The sequence below is a fragment of the Gigantopelta aegis genome, chromosome 2 (genome assembly GCF_016097555.1).
Source record: "Gigantopelta aegis isolate Gae_Host chromosome 2, Gae_host_genome, whole genome shotgun sequence".
Classification (NCBI taxonomy): domain Eukaryota; kingdom Metazoa; phylum Mollusca; class Gastropoda; order Neomphalida; family Peltospiridae; genus Gigantopelta; species Gigantopelta aegis.
Window position 1 is genome coordinate 50,842,776 of NC_054700.1, and position 21,394 is coordinate 50,864,169.

Consider the following 21,394-nt stretch of genomic DNA (forward strand, 5'->3'; position numbering starts at 1 on the left):
TAATTTTTCTATAATCAATTTTGAATTCCAGCAACTTTTATTTGATAGGTTTTCACAAAAGTCTCATTCTTCATATATATTATTATTATTATTATTATTATTATTATTATCATGTGGGTGTGAAATTAGTCATTCATTCAGAATTTGATGCTAATAAATAATTTTGATATTTGGACATTAATTTGTTAATAGAATCTGATGTTACCTGAACATTGATGTTGGGACTTGTCTTTTGGTGGGGAGGGTGGCTGAGGGGTGTGGTGGGGGGGGGGGGGGGAGGGCTGATTGTAAGATTGGCATTATTTAAAATTGTGCTCTGCTACATGAATCTTCTTGTATTGTGTGGTGTCAAACATTTTCAATGAATGTATGAATGTTTAACAGTACTCCAGCAAAAAAAAAAAAAAATCAGTTTGTGTGTCAAACAATGATAAATATATCGATGAAAAAAAGAAGAAAAATTTCAAGTATCAAAGTGCATGTTGTTTGTTACAGATCACAAGATCAATGTCTATAGAGACTTGTACCAGCTGTCGGAAAGTGTCCGGATCGAGTGTCCCAGTTACTCTGGACCACTGCTGTCTGATCACTTAGTCAAAGCTCAGTCTAAGGTAGGCTTTTTGAGCAATATATATGCTTTTTTAAACTTTTTTTTTTTTTTTTACCACTTTACCAGTATCAGATTGTTGTAATTCAGTGTTATCAAACTTCTCTGCCTGGTGGCACATTAAAATATATGTAATAAAAATTAAATTTACTCATTAGCTAAAATTAACTTATGTATTTAAGTAGAAATATGTATTAAAATGGCCACAGTGTTATGGCACCAGTGCTGATGTATGTTATTTGCATATCCTATTTGGGAAAATATGTACCCATCCCAATGGTACCATGGTTAGGACATTGATCTTAATTAAGGCTGGGAGGTGCCCATCTACAGATAGCTGAGTTTAAGAAATATCTTTGAATCGTGGTTATTAGCTCAGCAAAATTTAAATTTAAATGAACTATAATTTGAAATGGAAGTTAAAATACACATAATATATAAAACAATTCTTGTTTGTAATGAGACTGGAAAATTAAATATCATTGTTTATAACATAATATTTTGTTTTAGCTCAACAGACTTTGAGGTTTTCCTTTTACTAAAACCCAGTATAAACAGTGAAACCTGTCAACATCAGATCATGTTGGGGACCTGAGACCTAATTCACTAAACTCTCGCAACTTTGCGATATCGCAGTGTAATGCTAAAAGACTTGCAAAGAGGATGCTTTGTTGTTTAGCAGAGCTTAAGAGAGCTTTGTAAATTAGGCCCCTGATATTTATCTTGATTTAGAGGGTCACATTTTAGAATTTTTTTTTTTAGGTCCATGAAACTTGGCCAGCCGTGAAAGGATTCTGGTTTATTCAGGGTTCCAGTTTAGACAGGTTTCACTGTTTGTCTTTTATGCTGTATTGACTTGTAGAAAAGCTACATCTGTGGCAGAATGCCGAGGATTGCCGTGAACAACCCGGGCGATGGTGAAGTTGTGAATGTTTCCAAGCGGGACCAGATGATGCTGCAGTGTATCCGGGCTCTGGAGTGGGTGCTTGGAGGACAGCAGCATTTATGGGTGGACTTCCTGCTACCACATTACCAGACAGCAGGTAAATTCAGCAACATTTACGGGTGGACTTCCTGCTACCACATTACCAGACAGCAGGTAAATTCAGCAACATTTACGGGTGGACTTCCTGCTACCACATTACCAGACAGAAATAAATTCAGCAGCATTTACGGGTGGACTTCCTGCTACCACATTACCAGACAGCAGGTAAATTCAGCAACATTTACGGGTGGACTTCCTGCTACCACATTACCAGACAGGTAAATTCAGCAGCATTTACGGGTGGACTTCCTGCTACCACATTACCAGACAGGTAAATTCAGCAGCATTTACGAGTGGACTTCCTGCTACCACATTACCAGACAGCAGGTAAATTCAGCAACATTTACGGGTGGACTTCCTGCTACCACATTACCAGACAGGTAAATTCAGCAACATTTACGGGTGGACTTCCTGCTACCACATTACCAGACAGGTAAATTCAGCAGCATTTACGGGTGGACCTCCTGCTACCACATTACCAGACAGCAGGTAAATTCAGCAGCATTTACGGGTGGATTTCCTGCTACCACATTACCAGACAGCAGGTAAATTCAGCAGCATTTACGGGTGGATTTCCTGCTACCACATTACCAGACAGCAGGTAAATTCAGCAACATTTACGTGTAGACTTCCTGCTACCACAACTGGCCTCGGTGGCGTCATGATTAGGCCATCGGTCTACAGGCTGGTAAGTACTGGGTTCGGATCCCAGTTGAGGCATGGGATTTTTAATCCAGATACTGACTCCAAACCCTGAGTGAGTGCTCCGCCAGGCTCAATGGGTAGGTGTAAACCACTTGCACTGACAAGTGATCCATAACTGGTTCAACAAAGGCCATGGTTTGTGCTGTCCTGCCTGTGGGAAGTGCAAATAAAAGATCCCATGCTGCCTGTTGTAAAAGAGTAGCCTGTGTGGCGACAGTGGATTTCCTTTAAAAAACAGTGTCAGAATGACCATATGTTTGATGTCCAATAGCCGCTGATAAGATAAAAAAAATCAATGTGCTCTAGTGGCGTCGTTAAATAAAACAAACTACTTTTTCTGCTACCACATTACCAGACAGCAGGTAAATTCAACAGCATTTACGGGTGGACTTCCTGCTACCACATTACCAGACAGCAGGTAAATTCAACAGCATTTACGGGTGGACTTCCTGCTACCACATTACCAGACAGCAGGTAAATTCAACAGCATTTACGGGTGGACTTCCTGCTACCACATTACCAGACAGCAGGTAAATTCAGCAACATTTACGGGTGGACTTCCTGCTACCACATTACCAGACAGCAGGTAAATTCAACAGCATTTACGGGTGGACTTCCTGCTACCACATTACCAGACAGCAGGTAAATTCAGCAACATTTACGGGTGGACTTCCTGCTACCACATTACCAGACAGCAGGTAAATTCAACAGCATTTACGGGTGGACTTCCTGCTACCACATTACCAGACAGCAGGTAAATTCAACAGCATTTACGGGTGGACTTCCTGCTACCACATTACCAGACAGCAGGTAAATTCAACAGCATTTACGGGTGGACTTCCTGCTACCACATTACCAGACAGCAGGTAAATTCAGCAGCATTTACGGGTGGACTTCCTGCTACCACATTACCAGACAGCAGGTAAATTCAACAGCATTTACGGGTGGACTTCCTGCTACCACATTACCAGACAGCAGGTAAATTCAGCAGCATTTACGGGTGGACTTCCTGCTACCACATTACCAGACAGCAGGTAAATTCAACAGCATTTACGGGTGGACTTCCTGCTACCACATTACCAGACAGCAGGTAAATTCAACAGCATTTACGGGTGGACTTCCTGCTACCACATTACCAGACAGCAGGTAAATTCAACAGCATTTACGGGTGGACTTCCTGCTACCACATTACCAGACAGCAGGTAAATTCAACAGCATCTACGGGTGGACTTCCTGCTACCACATTACCAGACAGCAGGTAAATTCAACAGCATCTACGGGTGGACTTCCTGCTACCACATTACCAGACAGCAGGTAAATTCAGCAGCATTTACGGGTGGACTTCCTGCTACCACATTACCAGACAGGTAAATTCAGCAACATTTACGGGTGGACTTCCTGCTACCACATTACCAGACAGCAGGTAAATTCAACAGCATTTACGGGTGGACTTCCTGCTACCACATTACCAGACAGCAGGTAAATTCAACAGCATCTACGGGTGGACTTCCTGCTACCACATTACCAGACAGCAGGTAAATTCAGCAGCATTTACGGGTGGACTTCCTGCTACCACATTACCAGACAGGTAAATTCAGCAACATTTACGGGTGGACTTCCTGCTACCACATTACCAGACAGGTAAATTCAGCAACATTTACGGGTGGACTTCCTGCTACCACATTACCAGACAGCAGGTAAACTCAGCAACATTTATGGGTGGACTTCCTGCTACCACATTACCAGACAGCAGGTAAATTCAGCAACATTTACGGGTGGACTTCCTGCTACCACATTACCAGACAGCAGGTAAATTCAGCAGCATTTACGGGTGGACTTCCTGCTACCACATTACCAGACAGGTAAATTCAGCAACATTTACGGGTGGACTTCCTGCTACCACATTACCAGACAGGTAAATTCAGCAACATTTACGGGTGGACTTCCTGCTACCACATTACCAGACAGCAGGTAAACTCAGCAACATTTATGGGTGGACTTCCTGCTACCACATTACCAGACAGCAGGTAAATTCAGCAACATTTACGGGTGGACTTCCTGCTACCACATTACCAGACAGCAGGTAAATTCAGCAACATTTACGGGTGAACTTCCTGCTACCACATTACCAGACAGCAGGTAAATTCAACAGCATTTACGGGTGGACTTCCTGCTACCACATTACCAGACAGCAGGTAAATTCAAGAACATTTACGGGTGGACTTCCTGCTACCACATTACCAGACAGCAGGTAAATTCAGCAACATTTACGAGTGGACTTCCTGCTACCACATTACCAGACAGGTAAATTCAGCAACATTTACGGGTGGACTTCCTGCTACCACATTACCAGACAGCAGGTAAATTCAGCAACATTTACGGGTGGACTTCCTGCTACCACATTACCAGACAGCAGGTAAATTCAGCAACATTTACGGGTGGACTTCCTGCTACCACATTACCAGACAGCAGGTAAATTCAGCAACATTTACGGGTGGACTTCCTGCTACCACATTACCAGACAGCAGGTAAATTCAGCAACATTTACGGGTGAACTTCCTGCTACCACATTACCAGACAGCAGGTAAATTCAGCAACATTTACGTGTAGACTTCCTGCTACCACATTACCAGACAGCAGGTAAATTCAAGAACATTTACGGGTGGACTTCCTGCTACCACATTACCAGACAGCAGGTAAATTCAGCAACATTTACGAGTGGACTTCCTGCTACCACATTACCAGACAGGTAAATTCAGCAACATTTACGGGTGGACTTCCTGCTACCACATTACCAGACAGCAGGTAAATTCAGCAACATTTACGGGTGGACTTCCTGCTACCACATTACCAGACAGCAGGTAAATTCAGCAACATTTACGGGTGGACTTCCTGCTACCACATTACCAGACAGCAGGTAAATTCAGCAACATTTACGGGTGGACTTCCTGCTACCACATTACCAGACAGCAGGTAAATTCAGCAGCATTTACGGGTGGACTTCCTGCTACCACATTACCAGACAGCAGGTAAATTCAGCAACATTTACGGGTGGACTTCCTGCTACCACATTACCAGACAGCAGGTAAATTCAGCAACATTTACGGGTGGACTTCCTGCTACCACATTACCAGACAGCAGGTAAATTCAGCAACATTTACGGGTGGACTTCCTGCTACCACATTACCAGACAGCAGGTAAATGAGTAGTTAGGAAGAAGTGAATGGAGGGTAGGTATTGGTGAAGAACCCCACATACATACATGTATGTAACACAGTTTAAGTCTTTTTTTTATTATGAGTCTGTGGGGCATCCTCCACTAACTAATAAAGCAATATTTTGGAAATTTTGAATTTATATTTAAAAAAATTGGTTTTTTAATTGGAAATTTCAGAGTTATCTTCTCTTAGAGTTTTGATTGAACAGTTCTGAAAGTTGGTATTTTGATTCTCTTGGACAGTCTTCACAAACTAATAAAGAGATATTTTGGAATTTTTAAAGTTTGATTGAATTTTACAAATTTAAATAACATTTAACATTAGATGATCTTTACAAATTAATGAATGATCTACTAGTACTACTGACAAAATTGAAAATAAAATAGCAGATCTGTATAGGCTGATAGGCCTCTTGTCTAACATACTATACCCTTGTCTTTCCAGATATTGAACTGTGTACACATTTCTCACAACGGAAAGATAAAACTGGTGGATTGTTATCAGACCCTTTTGATTCTGAAGTCTGCAGTACTGATCAAAGGTGACTAATATCAGAATCAAAAATATACCAACCATTGTTTGCTTATTACTGTATTTTAATATTCATGGTAATCCCTGGAATGAAAACCTAAAAATTAATAATTTGGCATTATGGTGACCTGTTAGTGTATACAGGTAGTACTAAACCAAATAACTTCCAGCTGGGTCAAAGTTCAAGGTGCACCCAACTTTTGATAGAGAAGTGAACTCCACAAGTCCTGTGATTGGTGATAAATGTGAGTGTGTTGGTTGTAAAATATCTAGTACCAATGTGTCAAGTAGCCTTGTGCTTGAAACATGTATGGGGTACCTGTAAAAAAAAAAGTACTCGAATTTTGTGCGGAACTAGGGTAGTCATAGACGCTACCCGTTATCGCAGAAACGAGCAGCTTGACCCCCAATTTTTTCTGATTCACTTTAAGTGTGAGGGGTGGTAGTATTTATATCCATGGCGTTTATGTCGATTGATACGCTGCAGGTAGGAGTTTTGGCCACATATGTTACTATTGTCGTCTATGGGATTTGATTTGGTAGTATACACCCTACAAACAAGAAGCATAATAAACTTTTAAAAACTGCCTTTTATAGATGATGTGTTTTCATTAACCTGTGTTTGACTTACTGCCTGGGAGGGGGTACCACTATACCATGATCACAGATTCTTATTTGGGTTCATTTGAAGAAGGTCTGCATCTTTTTTTCTGATTAAGGCTGTCACAGAACAAGGGTGGGGGTGTGCAAGCCCCTCTAAAAGCTCTGAACTCAGGGTCATCACCATCCCACTTTCAAATACAAATATGGTCTTGTTGGAACCTAAATTAATATACATGGAAATAAATTATCACAGGGTTGGTGTGTCACTGTATACTGAAAATGCCTCCTATCGCTTCATACAAGCACATATATGTTAAAAATGCCTACTACAGCTCTGTACAAACAGATGGTTGTGTTAGTCATGTTTGTATATAATACAGGGTTTCTGTGCTGCTGTATGCTGAAAATGTGTACTACAGCATAATATGCACCGATGGCTCAATTAGTCATGTTTGTATATATTACAGGGTTGCTGTGCTGCTGTATGCTGAAAATGCCTACTACAGCTTGATACGTGCCGACGGCTCAGTTAGTCATGTTTTACGTGGCAACTACGCCATGAAGAGAAGACAGCTGAAACATCTTGGATTCAGAATTATTGAGGTAGGCCTTCAAAAGTAAATTATAGTATAAAATAAAATAGATCATCTTCTCACATTCAGTTTACAAAGAAATGCAGCAAACCTTCCCTATTGGTCAATTTACAGACTGTCCTAGATTCTTACCTGTAAGATGGGGTGCATATATTGGGTATCGTGGAGTAATCAATAGTCACGCACATCAAATGTCACGGATGTCACAATGTTTCTGAAGCTTGCCAGCACACACAAACCACTGACGTCACATTAACAAACAAAATAAAAACCAACACTTCCTGGTCCGTTATCAGAATATGCCTCAAATGAAAAACATTTTGGTAAGTGATTTACATCATGTTTTTTCATAAATGAAAAGTCTGTTTTCTCTATTACCAAATACAAGGGTCCTAAAGTGAAAATGGCTGAACAAGTAAACAGAATGGAATGCGCGACTATTCTTTCTTTTACGTTCTATTTAAAATCTTATTTTGCAAATAAATTTGGCAGTTGATATTAATAACAAATAATGTGCTATATACAGCATTGGTCCAACTAGTTAAATAATATGTTGCTAATATGAGTAGGTTTCACTGTACTCTCAGCATGCTTGTTTATAATACAAACTTCTTATTATATTTAATAAACATGAAACTCTTACGATGTTCCATACAAAACTACATGTATTAAAAGTAATTTTACCAAATAATTTACTAAAAGCTGCAATAAATCTAATAGTTAAATGAATTTCTTAAAATAATTCAGTTTCCTTTTCTCATTACAGATTCCATTTTATGAATTCAGCCAACTGGAAATTGAAAAGAAGTATGAATATGTTTTGAACAAAGTGAAGTTGGCTGAAGTGCTGTCAAAGGACTACGTAAACAAGCTGGTTTTACCCACACAATGAATGTAGTTCATGTTAATAACTATTATTTCATGTTTGTCTCCTGGTGTGTTTAAAATGAAAAGTGACCTTGGACTGCAGTCTATGGTCACATGGTGAACCCTAAAAAAAAAAATTGCTACATTACATCTATGAAGCAAGATGTCTTGGAGACTCAAACAGTTCTATAATCAGGCATCTGAGACAACCAATGAGAAATGTGTATACCATTTGTTTCAGATTGTGTGAAAGGAGACTTGGATTATGTACTGCATGTTTTGATGGTCTTCAGGGAAACATTGTTGTTGCATTCATATAACGACAGATTCATGGTGTCCCAAATACCTTAGGTGGCCCACTGCCATAATAGTTGTTTATAAATGTTTTAATTTGACAACAAAGAGAGACATTTAATTTTATACTAGAACAATAGTCATTGGTGAATGTTCTATTAAAATCAGCTACCTGGCATAAAACAAGAAGTTCTTGGTACAGCAGGTGCGTCTAGAATGTGGTGATTGAAGTTTATAGGGGAGGGGTCAAGACATGCTCCCTAGAAAATATATATTGGAAAAAATGTGCTTGAGGAAGGTTTTGACCTCCGACACAAAGTGGAGGATACCTTATTTCATTCAAATATTATGACGACCCTAAACGAATACTTACAATGTTATTACGGTATACATTAAATATTATTTTTGTCTATGTTCTTGATAATTATTTTAATAAAAATAAACAATAAAAAATAAAGAAGTCAGTATACAGATTACTGTTTGTCCATACTCATGTCATTTTCTGGAAGGTTTTCCACAGATAACTATAACTGTTTCAACTATAACTACACATGTATACTGATACTTATTACCTTTTAGATAAATTTCATGCGTTTTGATTGGTCAATAGCTAATCCATACCACAGGTACACCGTGTCATTTTCCGGGTCAATACAGAATTTGGGCACCAATACAAAATTTGCCAGGGTGTACGAAACTGTCACGTGACTTCCGCTTTGTAAGTTTGGCAGAATTGTTATGGTTTTGTTTTTTCACTCTCGCGCCTCAGCTCTTAAACTAGGAAATACGTATTGAATTCTGTACGCCCTGGCAAAAACCGCGTAACTAATAATGTAACTTAACATTGTAGCATAAATACAGATACTTTAACTGTCCAGATATGTTGGGCACCAACATGTAGCAGTTGCAGTGTAAAATCGGAAGATACATTGTTTCTTCCTTTCTGGGGTTGAATTTTTAACTCGGTCACTTGAGGTGCTTGCGTCACAGGATCGAACCACCTCGGTGGATCCATTCAGCTGATTGGGTTTTTTTCTCGTTCCAACCAGTGCACTACAACTGGACAAAGGCCGTGGTATGTGGTTTCCTGTCTGTGGTAAAGTGCATCTAAAAGATCCCTTGCTGCATTAAGAAAAATGTAGCAGGTTTCCTCTGATGACTAAGAGTGAATTACCAAATGTTTGACATCCAATAGCCGATGATTAATTAATCAATATGCTTCTGTGGTGTCGTTAAACAAAACAACGGGTAGTTTGAACTAACCATTCGGTCAACAACGTGTAAGTGTAACTCGAGACTTTGTTTTTGGTTCGAGCGTTGCGATGTATTCGACCCTTCCGAGTTCGTCCCAACAAGATTCTACTGTATTTAGATTCTACTGTACTCAGATTCTACTGTATTTAGATTCTACTGTACTCAGATTCTACTGTATTTAGATTAAAGTTAAAATTTGTTTTTATTTACCACCACCACTAGAGCCCATCGATTCATTAATCATCAGCTATTGGCTGTCGAACATTTGATAATTATGATACATAGCCATCAGAGGAAACCCACTACATTTTTACAAAAGCAGCGAGGGATCTTTTACATGCAATTTCCTACACAGACAGGAAAGCACATAAAACAGCCTTTTACCAGTTGTGGTGTGCTGGATCGAAGGAGCAAAGACCCAATCAGTTAACTGGATTCACCAATCCTGCAATGCAAGCACCTCAGGCGAACATTCAACTGACCGCGCTAAATCCTGCAATGCAAGCACCTCAGGCGAACACTCAACTGACCGCGCTAAATCCTGCAGTGCAAGCACCTCAGGCGAACACTCAACTGACCGCGCTAAATCCTGCAGTGCAAGCACCTCAGGCGAACACTCAACTGACCGCGCTAAATCCTGCAGTGCAAGCACCTCAGGCGAACACTCAACTGACCGCGCTAAATCCTGCAGTGCAAGCACCTCAGGCGAACACTCAACTGACCGCGCTAAATCCTGCAGTGCAAGCACCTCAGGCGAACACTCAACTGACCGCGCTAAATCCTGCAGTGCAAGCACCTCAGGCGAACACTCAACTGACCGCGCTAAATCCTGCAGTGCAAGCACCTCAGGCGAACACTCAACTGACCGCGCTAAATCCTGCAGTGCAAGCAAGGCGAACACTCAACTCGCTGCAGTGCAAGCACCTCAGGCGAACACTCAACTGACCGTGCTAAATCTGCAATGCAAGCACCTCAGGCGAACACTCAACTGACCGTGCTAAATCCTGCAATGCAAGCACCTCAGGCGAACACTCAACTGACCGCGCTAAATCCTGCAGTGCAAGCACCTCAGGCGAACACTCAACTGACCGCGCTAAATCCTGCTCCCCCACTTATTCAGATTAAAATGTTAAGATGTTAGTGTCAACCAAGTCGAAACTACAACCAATATTAAATTAAGATATCAATAAAAAGAAAGGACAAATTGATTGGTTAAAATTTACATAAAATGAAGTAAAGTTGATATAAATACACTGTCAAGTGGTCTAGACCTGCTTCTGTTTCTACCAGTTTGCTTCGAGATCAGTTAAAATGTCAGAAGCAGAAATTGCTGTGCATTTCACAAAATAAATATCTAGTCTTGTTATTATGTTGACACCAGGTCCTGCTGGGGTTGACAAACATTCCTTTCCTTGCTTTTTGCATCTAGCCCAGTGATAAAACGCTTGCTTGATGTGCGGTCGGTCTGGGATCGATCTGTCAGTGGACCCATTGGGCTATTTCTTGTTCCAGCCAGTGCACCACAACTGGTATACAGGTATGTGCTATTCTGTCTATGGGATATGTATCTTGTTTGACATCCAATAGCTGATGATTAATAAACCAATGTCTTAAAGAGGACCTGTATTCTCAGAGAGGAAACCTGCTATATTTTTTCATTAGTAACAAGGGATCTTTTATAAGCACCATCCCAAAGACAGGATAGCACATACCACAACCTTTGATATACCAGTCATGGTGCATTGGCTGGAACGAGAAATAGCCCATTGGGCCCACCGACGGGAATCGATCCTAGACCGACCGTGCATCAAGCGAGTGCTTTACCACTGGGCAACGTCCCACCCCTTTCCAAAACACTAATGCAAAAATATAATTTTTAAAATCTATACAACAAGGTTAGTTTAAAGATGGTTTTGTTTAACGACACCACTAAAGCACATTGATTTATTTAAGGATTGTCTGTTGTTTCTTTTATGTTCATCAGGGTATGAACAAAAAAAATCATCCGCAAACTATGTGAATCGGCGAAACCCGCTACATTTTTCCATTAGTAGCAAGGAATTGTTAATATTCACCGACAGGATAGCACATACCACAGCCTTTGATATACCAGTTGTGGTGCATTGGCTGGGATGAGAAATAGCCCAGTGGGAATTGATCCTAGACCAACCACGCATAAAAGTGAGTGCTTTGGGTAGTACTAAACCAAATAACTTCCAGCTGGGTCAAAGTTTGAGGTGCACCCAACTTTTGATAGAGAAGATAACACCACAAGTCCTGTGATTGGTGAAAAATGTGTTGGTTGTAAAAACATTTTTATTTTATCTGGGCAAAACATTTATGCAATTTTATTTTATCTAGTACCACAGTGTCAAGTAGCCTTGTGCTTGAAACATGTATGAGGTACCTGTAAAAAAAGTACTCAAATTTTGTGCAGAACTAGGGTAGTCATAGAAGCTACCCGTTATCTCAGAATGAGCAGCTTGACCCCCAATTGTTTCTGATTCAATTTAAGGGTGAGTGGTGGTAGTATTTATATCTGTGGTGTTTATGTCGATTGATACGCTGCAGTTAGGAGTTTTAGCCACATACAGTATGTTACTATTGTCATCTATGGGATTTGATTTGGTACTATACACCCCATACCACTGGGCTACGTTCCCCCCCTTTCCAAAACATTAATGCAAAAATATAATTTAAAAAAATTATATGACAACAAACAAGGTTAGTTTTGTTCAGTGTTTAATAAATATAGCATAAATGGTACAATTCATGACAACATTTGTCTCTTCAATTACTTAATCTCAGATAATGGACACGATTGATGAACTATTGCAAAAAGCCCAAATTGATACAAAAGCAATTGTCAGTTACAATATTTTATAAGAAAAATACTTGTTTTATAAATAACCCAACCTCTCATCCAGTAACAGCTACCATATATATATTCCAGCTTGCTTAGCACTAACCGATATCTATTTAAACTTATATTACCTACCAGTTTCATATATGCACTAGGTGAACATGATTACAGAACACTGATTAAAATGATAACGTGTTATTATGATGGAACTTCCATCAGCAGGGCTAGCTTTGGCTCAGCAGAACAAATCACCAAATTATCTACTAAACTTCAAAAATTGCAGAAAAACAGTTATTTTTTAACAAAATATCATTTATTTCATGAAATTATTTCACCAAATATAAAATTTGCTAACTGTTTTTGAACTTCGCAATTGGCGAATTTGGAGAGTTCCCAGAGCTATCCCTATGGAAGTGCTTTAAACAGAACGATTTCCCCTATGTCTTGATTAATTTGTCATATTTAGTTTCATAGTAAATGTTTCCTGTAAGATCATATATTTCAATTTTTGTTAAGTGTATACACTGAAAATGTATATGTACAATCTCCAACAGCTTGCATTGCTATAATTTGTACAAACTAAAGACTATCCAACATTAATAGAACAAATGAATACAGGAATGCTTCCTGTATTGTCTAAACATATCAAAGTTTTATTTTCAAAATGATACAGTTCAATCTGCCACATTACCGTTTTAACTTTGTAAATGATTTAATAAGGTACCAAGTAATCTATCAAGCATCTACCTTCTTAAAGGTCACCGTACCATTCCCCCATACATTTACCTGTATTAACCAGCTACCTAACAGCCTTTTTTGTACTCCGGTGGCTGATTTACACAGGTTTGACTATATATATATATATAATATATAAGAGCTTGTTTTGTTTAATGACACCACTAGAGCACATTGTCAAACATTGGGTAAGGATGACTCGTAGTCATCAAAGGAAACCCGCTACATTTGTCCTAATGCAGCAAGGGATCTTTTATATGCACTTTCCCACAGACAGGAAACCACATACCAGTACATATATAAGAGTCATCCATATAGTGTGTATACCCAGACGGGAGGGGATGGGTTTGGGCATTACGTAGGAGAGTGTAAAAGGGGATGTGGGGATGTCAAGTGAAACAAAGGTGTACATGAGGGAAAGGAGTTTTAAAAAAAAGATTTTTTTGTTTGTTTGTACATACTTTATGGATGGCCCCATAAGTTGTTAATAAATAAAATAAAAAAATTAATAATAAAAAAACCCACCAAAAACAATTAGCATTAATACCGTCTTACAGAATCTGGAAATAATTACTTACTTGTTTAACACAAGTTAGCAAACTATTCTAGAGTTTGCAGAAAATAAACAAAAAAATCTTAGCAAAAACTGATGATAACTGTTGGATAATATGAACGGAGAAAGGATAATTTCATAAAACATGGTCATGCATGTAGTTTCAAAAACTGTTTGCATTATTGTGACCCGAATTGTTGAATTTCTCCTTGAAAGAAATGAAATTGTTTCATTTTGACTGTATCATGTCCATTAGATATGTGAATAAAGTAACATGCTCTAACTGCTGTCACTGTCCCAATCTTCTTCAGTGTCTTCAATTATTGCCGTCATTTGAGAAAATCTCTCAGCAACCTAAAAGCAAATGGATATTATTATTAAACTTTACAGATCGAATTTACGAAGCCTGTTTATCTTAAACGCAGGTGTTTAAGTATTGTAAATGTATGTCGTTACATGCGTGTAAGACATAAACAGGTGTTTAAGTATTGTAAATGTATGTAGTTACATGTGTGTAAGACATAAACAGGCTTTGTAAATTCGTCCCTACTTGTACTTCTGCAGGCCTCAAATTTGGCAAATAAAGAGGGCAAGACCATTTGGTTTCAACCGATGGAGATTCTTTTAGGGCACTATACGGACAAAAGGCAAGGCAACACAACACGGCAAACTTCAACAAGTGTATTAATATAACACCACCATAGTTTCTGCCAGAGGGTGAAACAGGTATGGCACCATACCCAAAGATTTTTTAAAGATTTTTTTTTAAAGTTAACCTTTTCACAAAATTAATTGCTTTTAACATTACTGTAGAATTTTCTTAACCCTAATCCTAACCCAAAATTTAACTCATGTTCTTTCTAGGGAAGCCCCCCCCCCAACTTTCAGGAGTCGCATTTGTGCATGACGACCAATTACTAACATTCAAAATAAAGACAGTAAGTTTGGGCCATAAGATTTTAGTAACTTTCACGGCACTGGAGCATATGACTAGGGCACTGCAGCAATTTGCCGCCATTAAATTTGATCCCTGCTTCTGCGCTAATAATAATGTAGTCCATGATATCAAATTCATTCACCACAAATGTTTTTTGTGTGTGAACTACTTAAGTTTTAAAATACTGATGGGAAAACAAAAAAGGCAACACATGGTATTTAAGATCAAATTTAGTTCACTACTAGAATAGTTATGCCTGTATAGAATACATGTACAGTCTTCATATTCATAAATGTATTCAAGTCAATGTATGATACTAAACTAAATGCTGAAAGTACATAGATAATTGTCACACTTTGACTTACGTATTGTATGTTTATGAATACAGATACAGACATGTCTGTGGGATTCAGGCCCATATGCAGGATTTATAATGTGTGTGTGTGTGGGGGGGGGGGGGGGGGGGGAATTCCTTGTGATGGGACCAACAATGGTTAAAAAAAAAAAAACCCAACAACTAAAAAACATTTACCTAATATTATCTAAATTTGACAGAAAAAATGTGGACCTTTGATAATTTGAGTGGGGGGGGGGGGGGGGGGGGGGGGTGTTGCATAAAAATAACTACAGGCATGTTAACTTAAGTATGCATTGTTCGATTAATACCTGGTTTGGAGTGACAACTTTAAGTTCCTTTGAAACAACCTTGCAGGTGTCTTCAATGGCTCCAATCATTTTATACCTAAGAATCAGCACTTTATCCATTTCCCTGCAAAACATAATTTATATAGGCATGAATAGGATTACATATTGTACAATATATTCAATACCAGGGAATCTGTTGCCAAATTCAAGTTTCATTAAAGGGACATTCCTGAGTTGCTACACTTTTTAAGATGTTGTCGACAAACAGAGACTTTTTAACGATTGTAATTACATATCAAATATATTTTTCTGCATAAAATATTAGTGTTTCTATATTAAACATGTTTCTGATCGTTCTAATATTTGTACTAGGTTAAATTTCATTTTATTTCCTAAAATATTTTCCCCCCGTACGAACGAAATTATTTGAAGACAAAATCCAGTTTGGGCTTCTTACAAATATTAAGATGACCAGAAACACACTGAATATACAGACACTGATATTCTAAACAAGAAAATATATTTAATATGTAAGATTAATCGTAAAAATATTTTATTAGTCGGAAACATCTTACAATGCATCAAACTCAGGAATGTCCGTTTAAGCCAAAAAGCAAAAATGGTGGTACGTCAATAGACAGATGATTTTCAAATAAGCATTTTGGTGAATTCGTAATGAAATATATTTGCAAATTCAACTTTAATTTGCATTTGGCGATTTGGCAAGTGATAGCTAAAACCCTGCAATACAGAGTCATTTATCAGTACAAATATAATAGCATGTATCAGTGGATTAAAAGTAAAATATACATAACCAACTAATGGAAATCCATCTTCTTCAAAGCAATGATTCAAATCAAGTAAGTTTATGTTAAAGACAATGACCCAAGTTTTTTGGGTATGTTTTTTTTTGTTTTTCATAGAATTATTTTTAATCTTCTACAAACACCAGGAACACATTAGATATGCCAGTGTTGATACTTCAAGCCAAAACAAGAATCTCTGTAATCAATGTGCAAGTTAATACTATAATAGGAACAAAATATATTATCTCGCCTTCATGTAAAATTCTTTAATCTCATTGGTTGTTTTGTTTTAAAAGAACTCACAGAGGGTACATAAAAAGCCATATAGGCCTCGTGATGCTTCTACAAGTACAGCTTAGAGTACAGCTAAGCCTAAAGCAATACATGCATGCACCTTACTGGGCCCAACAAATTTTCTTATCTCCTAATTTCATGAGCCATAAACCTGTGAAAAATGGGTAAATCACCATGAAAGTTAAACTTCATCTGTAACAGTGTGATAAAGCTATAAAAAATTTCATCTCAGTATCTTCAGACATTCAAAAAAAAAAAAAAGTCAGGAAAACTAATTTTGGTATCTCCTAAGTTCTAAGGCCATAACTCTGTTACAAATGGGTAAATACCATGGAAGTTAAACTTGATGTGTCACATTACACGATAAAGCTACATGTATATACAAAGGTTCATCTCATTATCTTCAGGCGTTGCCAACAAAAAAAACAGTCTGGAAAATAAAATTTTAATATCTCCTAAGTTCAAGGGCCATAACTTCGTAAAAAAAAAGAGGGGTAAATCAGCATAAAAGTCACAACTTGATCTGTTACAATATATGATGGAGCTACACACACATTTTCAGCTCAATATCTTGGGGAAAAAAAACTATAGGTGTGACAGACAAAGGATGGAGACGAAACCTATAGTCCCCTCTGTTTGACCAGTAGGGGACTGGTAACTAGGTCAGTGGCCATAAATCACTGTAATAGTAATAGACCATAAAGATCAGGGGCCAGTTGTTTGAACATTAATTAGCTTAACCAGTGGTAAACGGAAATTTTCAAAACCAAAGACAATCAAAGGTATCCAAACAAAATCAAATCTAAAGTTTATTTTTTATTTGTGCAAAAATAGTTAAAGTGAAAATATCAGACTAACCCTGGGTTAATTTAACATCTGGGCCCTGGGCCCTTGCTTATAAAACTTTTAAAGAGTCCAGACTCGATCTCTAATGAGAAGGAAGAAGGAAATGTTTTATTTAACGACACACTCAACACATTTCATTTACGGTTATATGGCGTCGGACAATCTCTAATGATGTCACACGCATACAATTTGTATGGCTTTCAGGTCTCAGACTCTATTAGTCTCGAGTCTAGACTCTAAACGTTGTATAAGCACCAGGCCAGATCTATTCTGTAACTATTACAGCTGCAATCGTGAGTATATCACTAGAAAAGTCAAAATTAAGAGGTACCTGACCTATACATACATTGCTGAAACTGTGGACCTTTTACTAATGGCTTTACATTACAACAAATAACATTACCTTGTCCAGACAACAGCCGGCTCCTGTTTGCTTGTAACACTCTCCCGGTCACTCAGCGAGGAGTCATCAGAGTCCATGTCCGAGCTAGTTTCAGTCTCCAGGAAAGGTTCTTCGCTGGAATCTGACTCAGCACTCAGCATTGCACAAGCATCTCCTTCAGTGCTTGACGAAGACAAGTTCTTTGAGTCTGCCTTTAACTTGGACTGTCTGCTGAAACTGGGACTAGTTTCATTCTCAGCCTGTAAGATGGCGGTCTGGCTTAAATCAGAGTCCACATCATCATCCTCGTCATCCTCGTCAACATCATCATCATCATCCTCGTCATCATCACTGTCATTAACTACTTCCATAACATTATCCTCAGATTTCTGAACAGAAGAAAGTTCACAAATATCACAACTGTTATTGGTGTCCATATATTTGTTAGACGAAGTTTGTTCATGATTACCTTGTCTCAAAGACATTGATGTCGATGCTGATGGCTCAGCTGTGGATTTCACTGCATGCTGTGAACATTCACTCTTCACATCTTCCGCCAACCTACTTTTTGTAGCCTGTTCCTTCTCTACCACAGACAGAGTCTTTTTCGATGGAGAACTATTGACAGAATTGGATATTTCCAACAGGTGATGAATAAATTCTGCTGAAAATACCAGCTGTGAATCTGACAGAGACTCTGTCGGTGCTTGCTGATCAGGACCAACTGTCTTGACAGGAGAACTGGTCCTCGACCTCAGCCCTGCCTCTAGAAACCTGTGCATCTGCTCTATGGACAACAGCGAGTGCTGGGAGTCTTCGGACTCCTGCTCTGCTTTACATCTGGAACCCAGCTGTGTGCTGCTGTTGTCCATTTTGTCCACCAGACTTGTCTTCGACTGTGAGGCAGATGCGAGTCCTGCTTCTGCAAATTTCTGCATCATTTCCACTGCCATCTGCACATGCTGAGAGTTACCACATTCCGAGTCAATGTTAGATGGATCTTTCCTTGGGGAACTGTTTCTGGACTGCGTCAGACCAGCCAGGACAAACTTCTGAACTAAATCACTAGCCACCACAGACCGTGTTGTTGTTGTTCCATCACTGACATCTTGTTCCACCTGCTTGTCACCGCTTCCTTCCGTACTTTCCACACTCTGCTGCTTGACTGGGGAATTATTTCCAGAAAGGTTGAAATTGGATGAAAGTAATTTCTGAAAGAAGTCGATGGACATCGACTCCTCGGATGGTTTTATGTGAGCTGACCTCATGGCACTGGCTAATATATCGGTACAGGATTGGAAAGGGTCCGTGACCTGAGTAGAAGAATCGAAGACATCACGCAGGGAGCTGCTTTCGTGAAGTGCGTGCTGACTGTCAGACTGAGACACAGTGGGTGGAGAAAGTTCTGAAGCCCTAGGTGTGTTATTTTCAACTGCTGACTCACTTCGATTATCACCAAATACACTTAGAAAATGTTTCCGTTCTTGGGTATTTGAGTGTGAAGGAGAAATGTTTTTATTTTCATTACTATTGCCGTTATTACTGTCTGTTGTGGCTGTGGCTGTGGCTGTGGCTGTGGCTGCACTACAGTGTGTTGTCTGTGAAGCTGTTTGGGACTCTGTGGTATCGGATATGAAATGGTCTGTATCGTCATGGTGATATGGAGAAGAGAAGGAAGAGTTTTTGGTTTTTTGCGGCGATTCCTGGGAAGCAACTTCGTTCAATGTCATAAAGCGCTTCAGTCCAGATTTTTGTGAAACATGTTTTAGCTGGAACAAAAGACAAAAAAATAAAATAAAGATTATTACAGAAGCTTGTGTGTCGTACTGATTTTATGAAATGAGTGTTAGGATATGTGCATTGCCCAAGTAAGAAAGAAAAGGAAATGTTTTATTTAATGACGCATTTAACACATTTTATTTACGGTTATATGGCGTCAGACATATGGTTAACGACCACATAGATATTGAAGGAGGAAACCCGCTGTCGCCACTTCATGGGCTACTCTTTTTCAATTGGCAGCAAGGGATTTTTTATATGCACCATCCCATACAGGATAGCACATACCACGGCCTTTGATGTACCAGCCGTGGTGCACTGGCTGCAATGAGAAATAAGTGAGAAAGAGGTCAATATATGATTCCTGACATGAGTTTCGTAAAACAAGTATGACTCACAAGCCAGTGTAATAATTTCTTTATTATCCACATTATTTATGTTTACGAATTCAATAAAAAGACGGTGTCAAAACCGTTTCAAATGTAATTAGAAGGAAATGACGAAATGACGTCATTTTCAGACATGACAACATTTTGATAAGCAATTACAATATTTCACATGCACTGAGCTAGAACTGGGGAAGCAACATCATGTTATGACTCTTCCCAAAAGTACATCATTGATTGGTCATGTGATTAACTGTTATTACACATGTGCTTCATATGATTTTTATTAACTAGATTATGTTGAACCATATGGATAATAAAATTAGGTATCCAAATATTTAAGGTAGAGAAATACAAATAATGAGTGAAAAAAACCTCACTTAAAAAAAGCTGTTGATCACAAATTTTGGAAGGAAAGTAAGCCCACTTGAAAATAAAGACTTTTTTCCCCTTCTTTTTTTTTTGAATTTTAATAAATATTTATTGTCCCAGATCATATAGCAGTGTCAGGGTTGGGATCCCCGAATAACTGCTTTACATATATATGCATGTTCTAAGCAACAACATAAAAAATAAAGACTTTGTAATAACCTAAAATACTTTTAGCTTAATTTCTTTATTATTGTTTGATTTTTAATATAATCTATCAGCCATTGTAATTACTGTTTAACAATAATTAAACAAGAGAATAACAACATGAATACCTTAATTCTCCGTGCCTTTGCTGGAGATGCATGAGAGCTTGTGGAAGGGGAGACAATCAGGGGTCGGGACGTTATGTTAATGTTCTCCTTGTCGGCAACTTCAAAGTCGGATTCTTCGTCCTCGTCAAAAGGAGGTGTGGGACCTCGTTTCCGTGGTAATGTCACAGGCTTGTGAAAGGTGATCTTGACTGGGGTGATTTTCTTACTGCTCGTCTGGAAGTACAGCCTGCCATCAATCACCTGAAACACAATTATATTCAGTTTACATTTCTATAGTCTATAATAAAAAATTGTAGCCACTTATATAAAAAAAAAACTAAATTAAAAATAGAAGCAAATTTCAAATAATGATTCATAATAATATCCACTATCAAACCGTAGGTTTTTCAGTAGATCACACCCTAAAGCTTTAGTAGATCACACCCTAAAGCTTTAGTAGATCACACCCTAAAGCTTTAGAGAATACTCAAAACGCTCGGGAAGGACATCATCAATTCATTCATGCTAGATAAATGGTATTGCTGAGTAGCGAGTTGGGTATTCTATTTATTACCCAATATCAATCTTTATCATTATATGGAAGATTTTCAAACGATAGTGTTATTGAAAACAAGTTTGCAAGCTGAGAACGAGACAGCGTTGCGTCATAGCTGTGACGTACATATCTCTGATGACTAAAGTTAGTTGTTGACATGACTGCTGCCATAGGACATCAAAGCCTATAGTGAAGAACTGATTATGACGATA

At 38.5% G+C, this 21,394-nt stretch overlaps 2 protein-coding genes across 3 annotated transcripts in view; one reads left to right on the forward strand and one right to left on the reverse strand.

The window, feature by feature from the left end:
* Positions 1-8,928, forward strand: part of LOC121386771 — a 22,164-nt gene extending 13,236 nt beyond the window's left edge. For both annotated transcript variants that reach the window (XM_041517785.1, XM_041517791.1), the window contains exons 3-7: positions 496-611; positions 1,470-1,650; positions 6,020-6,116; positions 7,177-7,312; positions 8,069-8,928. In XM_041517785.1, the coding sequence (XP_041373719.1) occupies positions 496-611; positions 1,470-1,650; positions 6,020-6,116; positions 7,177-7,312; positions 8,069-8,194 (656 nt within the window). In that variant the 3' untranslated portion in view covers positions 8,195-8,928. The remainder of the gene's footprint in view (positions 1-495; positions 612-1,469; positions 1,651-6,019; positions 6,117-7,176; positions 7,313-8,068) is intronic.
* Positions 8,929-12,446: 3,518 nt separating this feature from the next.
* The window catches only part of LOC121386785, a 68,395-nt gene continuing 59,447 nt past the window's right edge, over positions 12,447-21,394 (reverse strand). Inside the window, exons 25-28 of the mRNA XM_041517803.1 lie at positions 20,648-20,887; positions 17,800-19,547; positions 15,472-15,574; positions 12,447-14,222 (exon numbers count right to left, since the gene is read on the reverse strand). Of these exons, the coding sequence (XP_041373737.1) occupies positions 14,148-14,222; positions 15,472-15,574; positions 17,800-19,547; positions 20,648-20,887 (2,166 nt within the window). The 3' untranslated portion in view covers positions 12,447-14,147. The remainder of the gene's footprint in view (positions 14,223-15,471; positions 15,575-17,799; positions 19,548-20,647; positions 20,888-21,394) is intronic.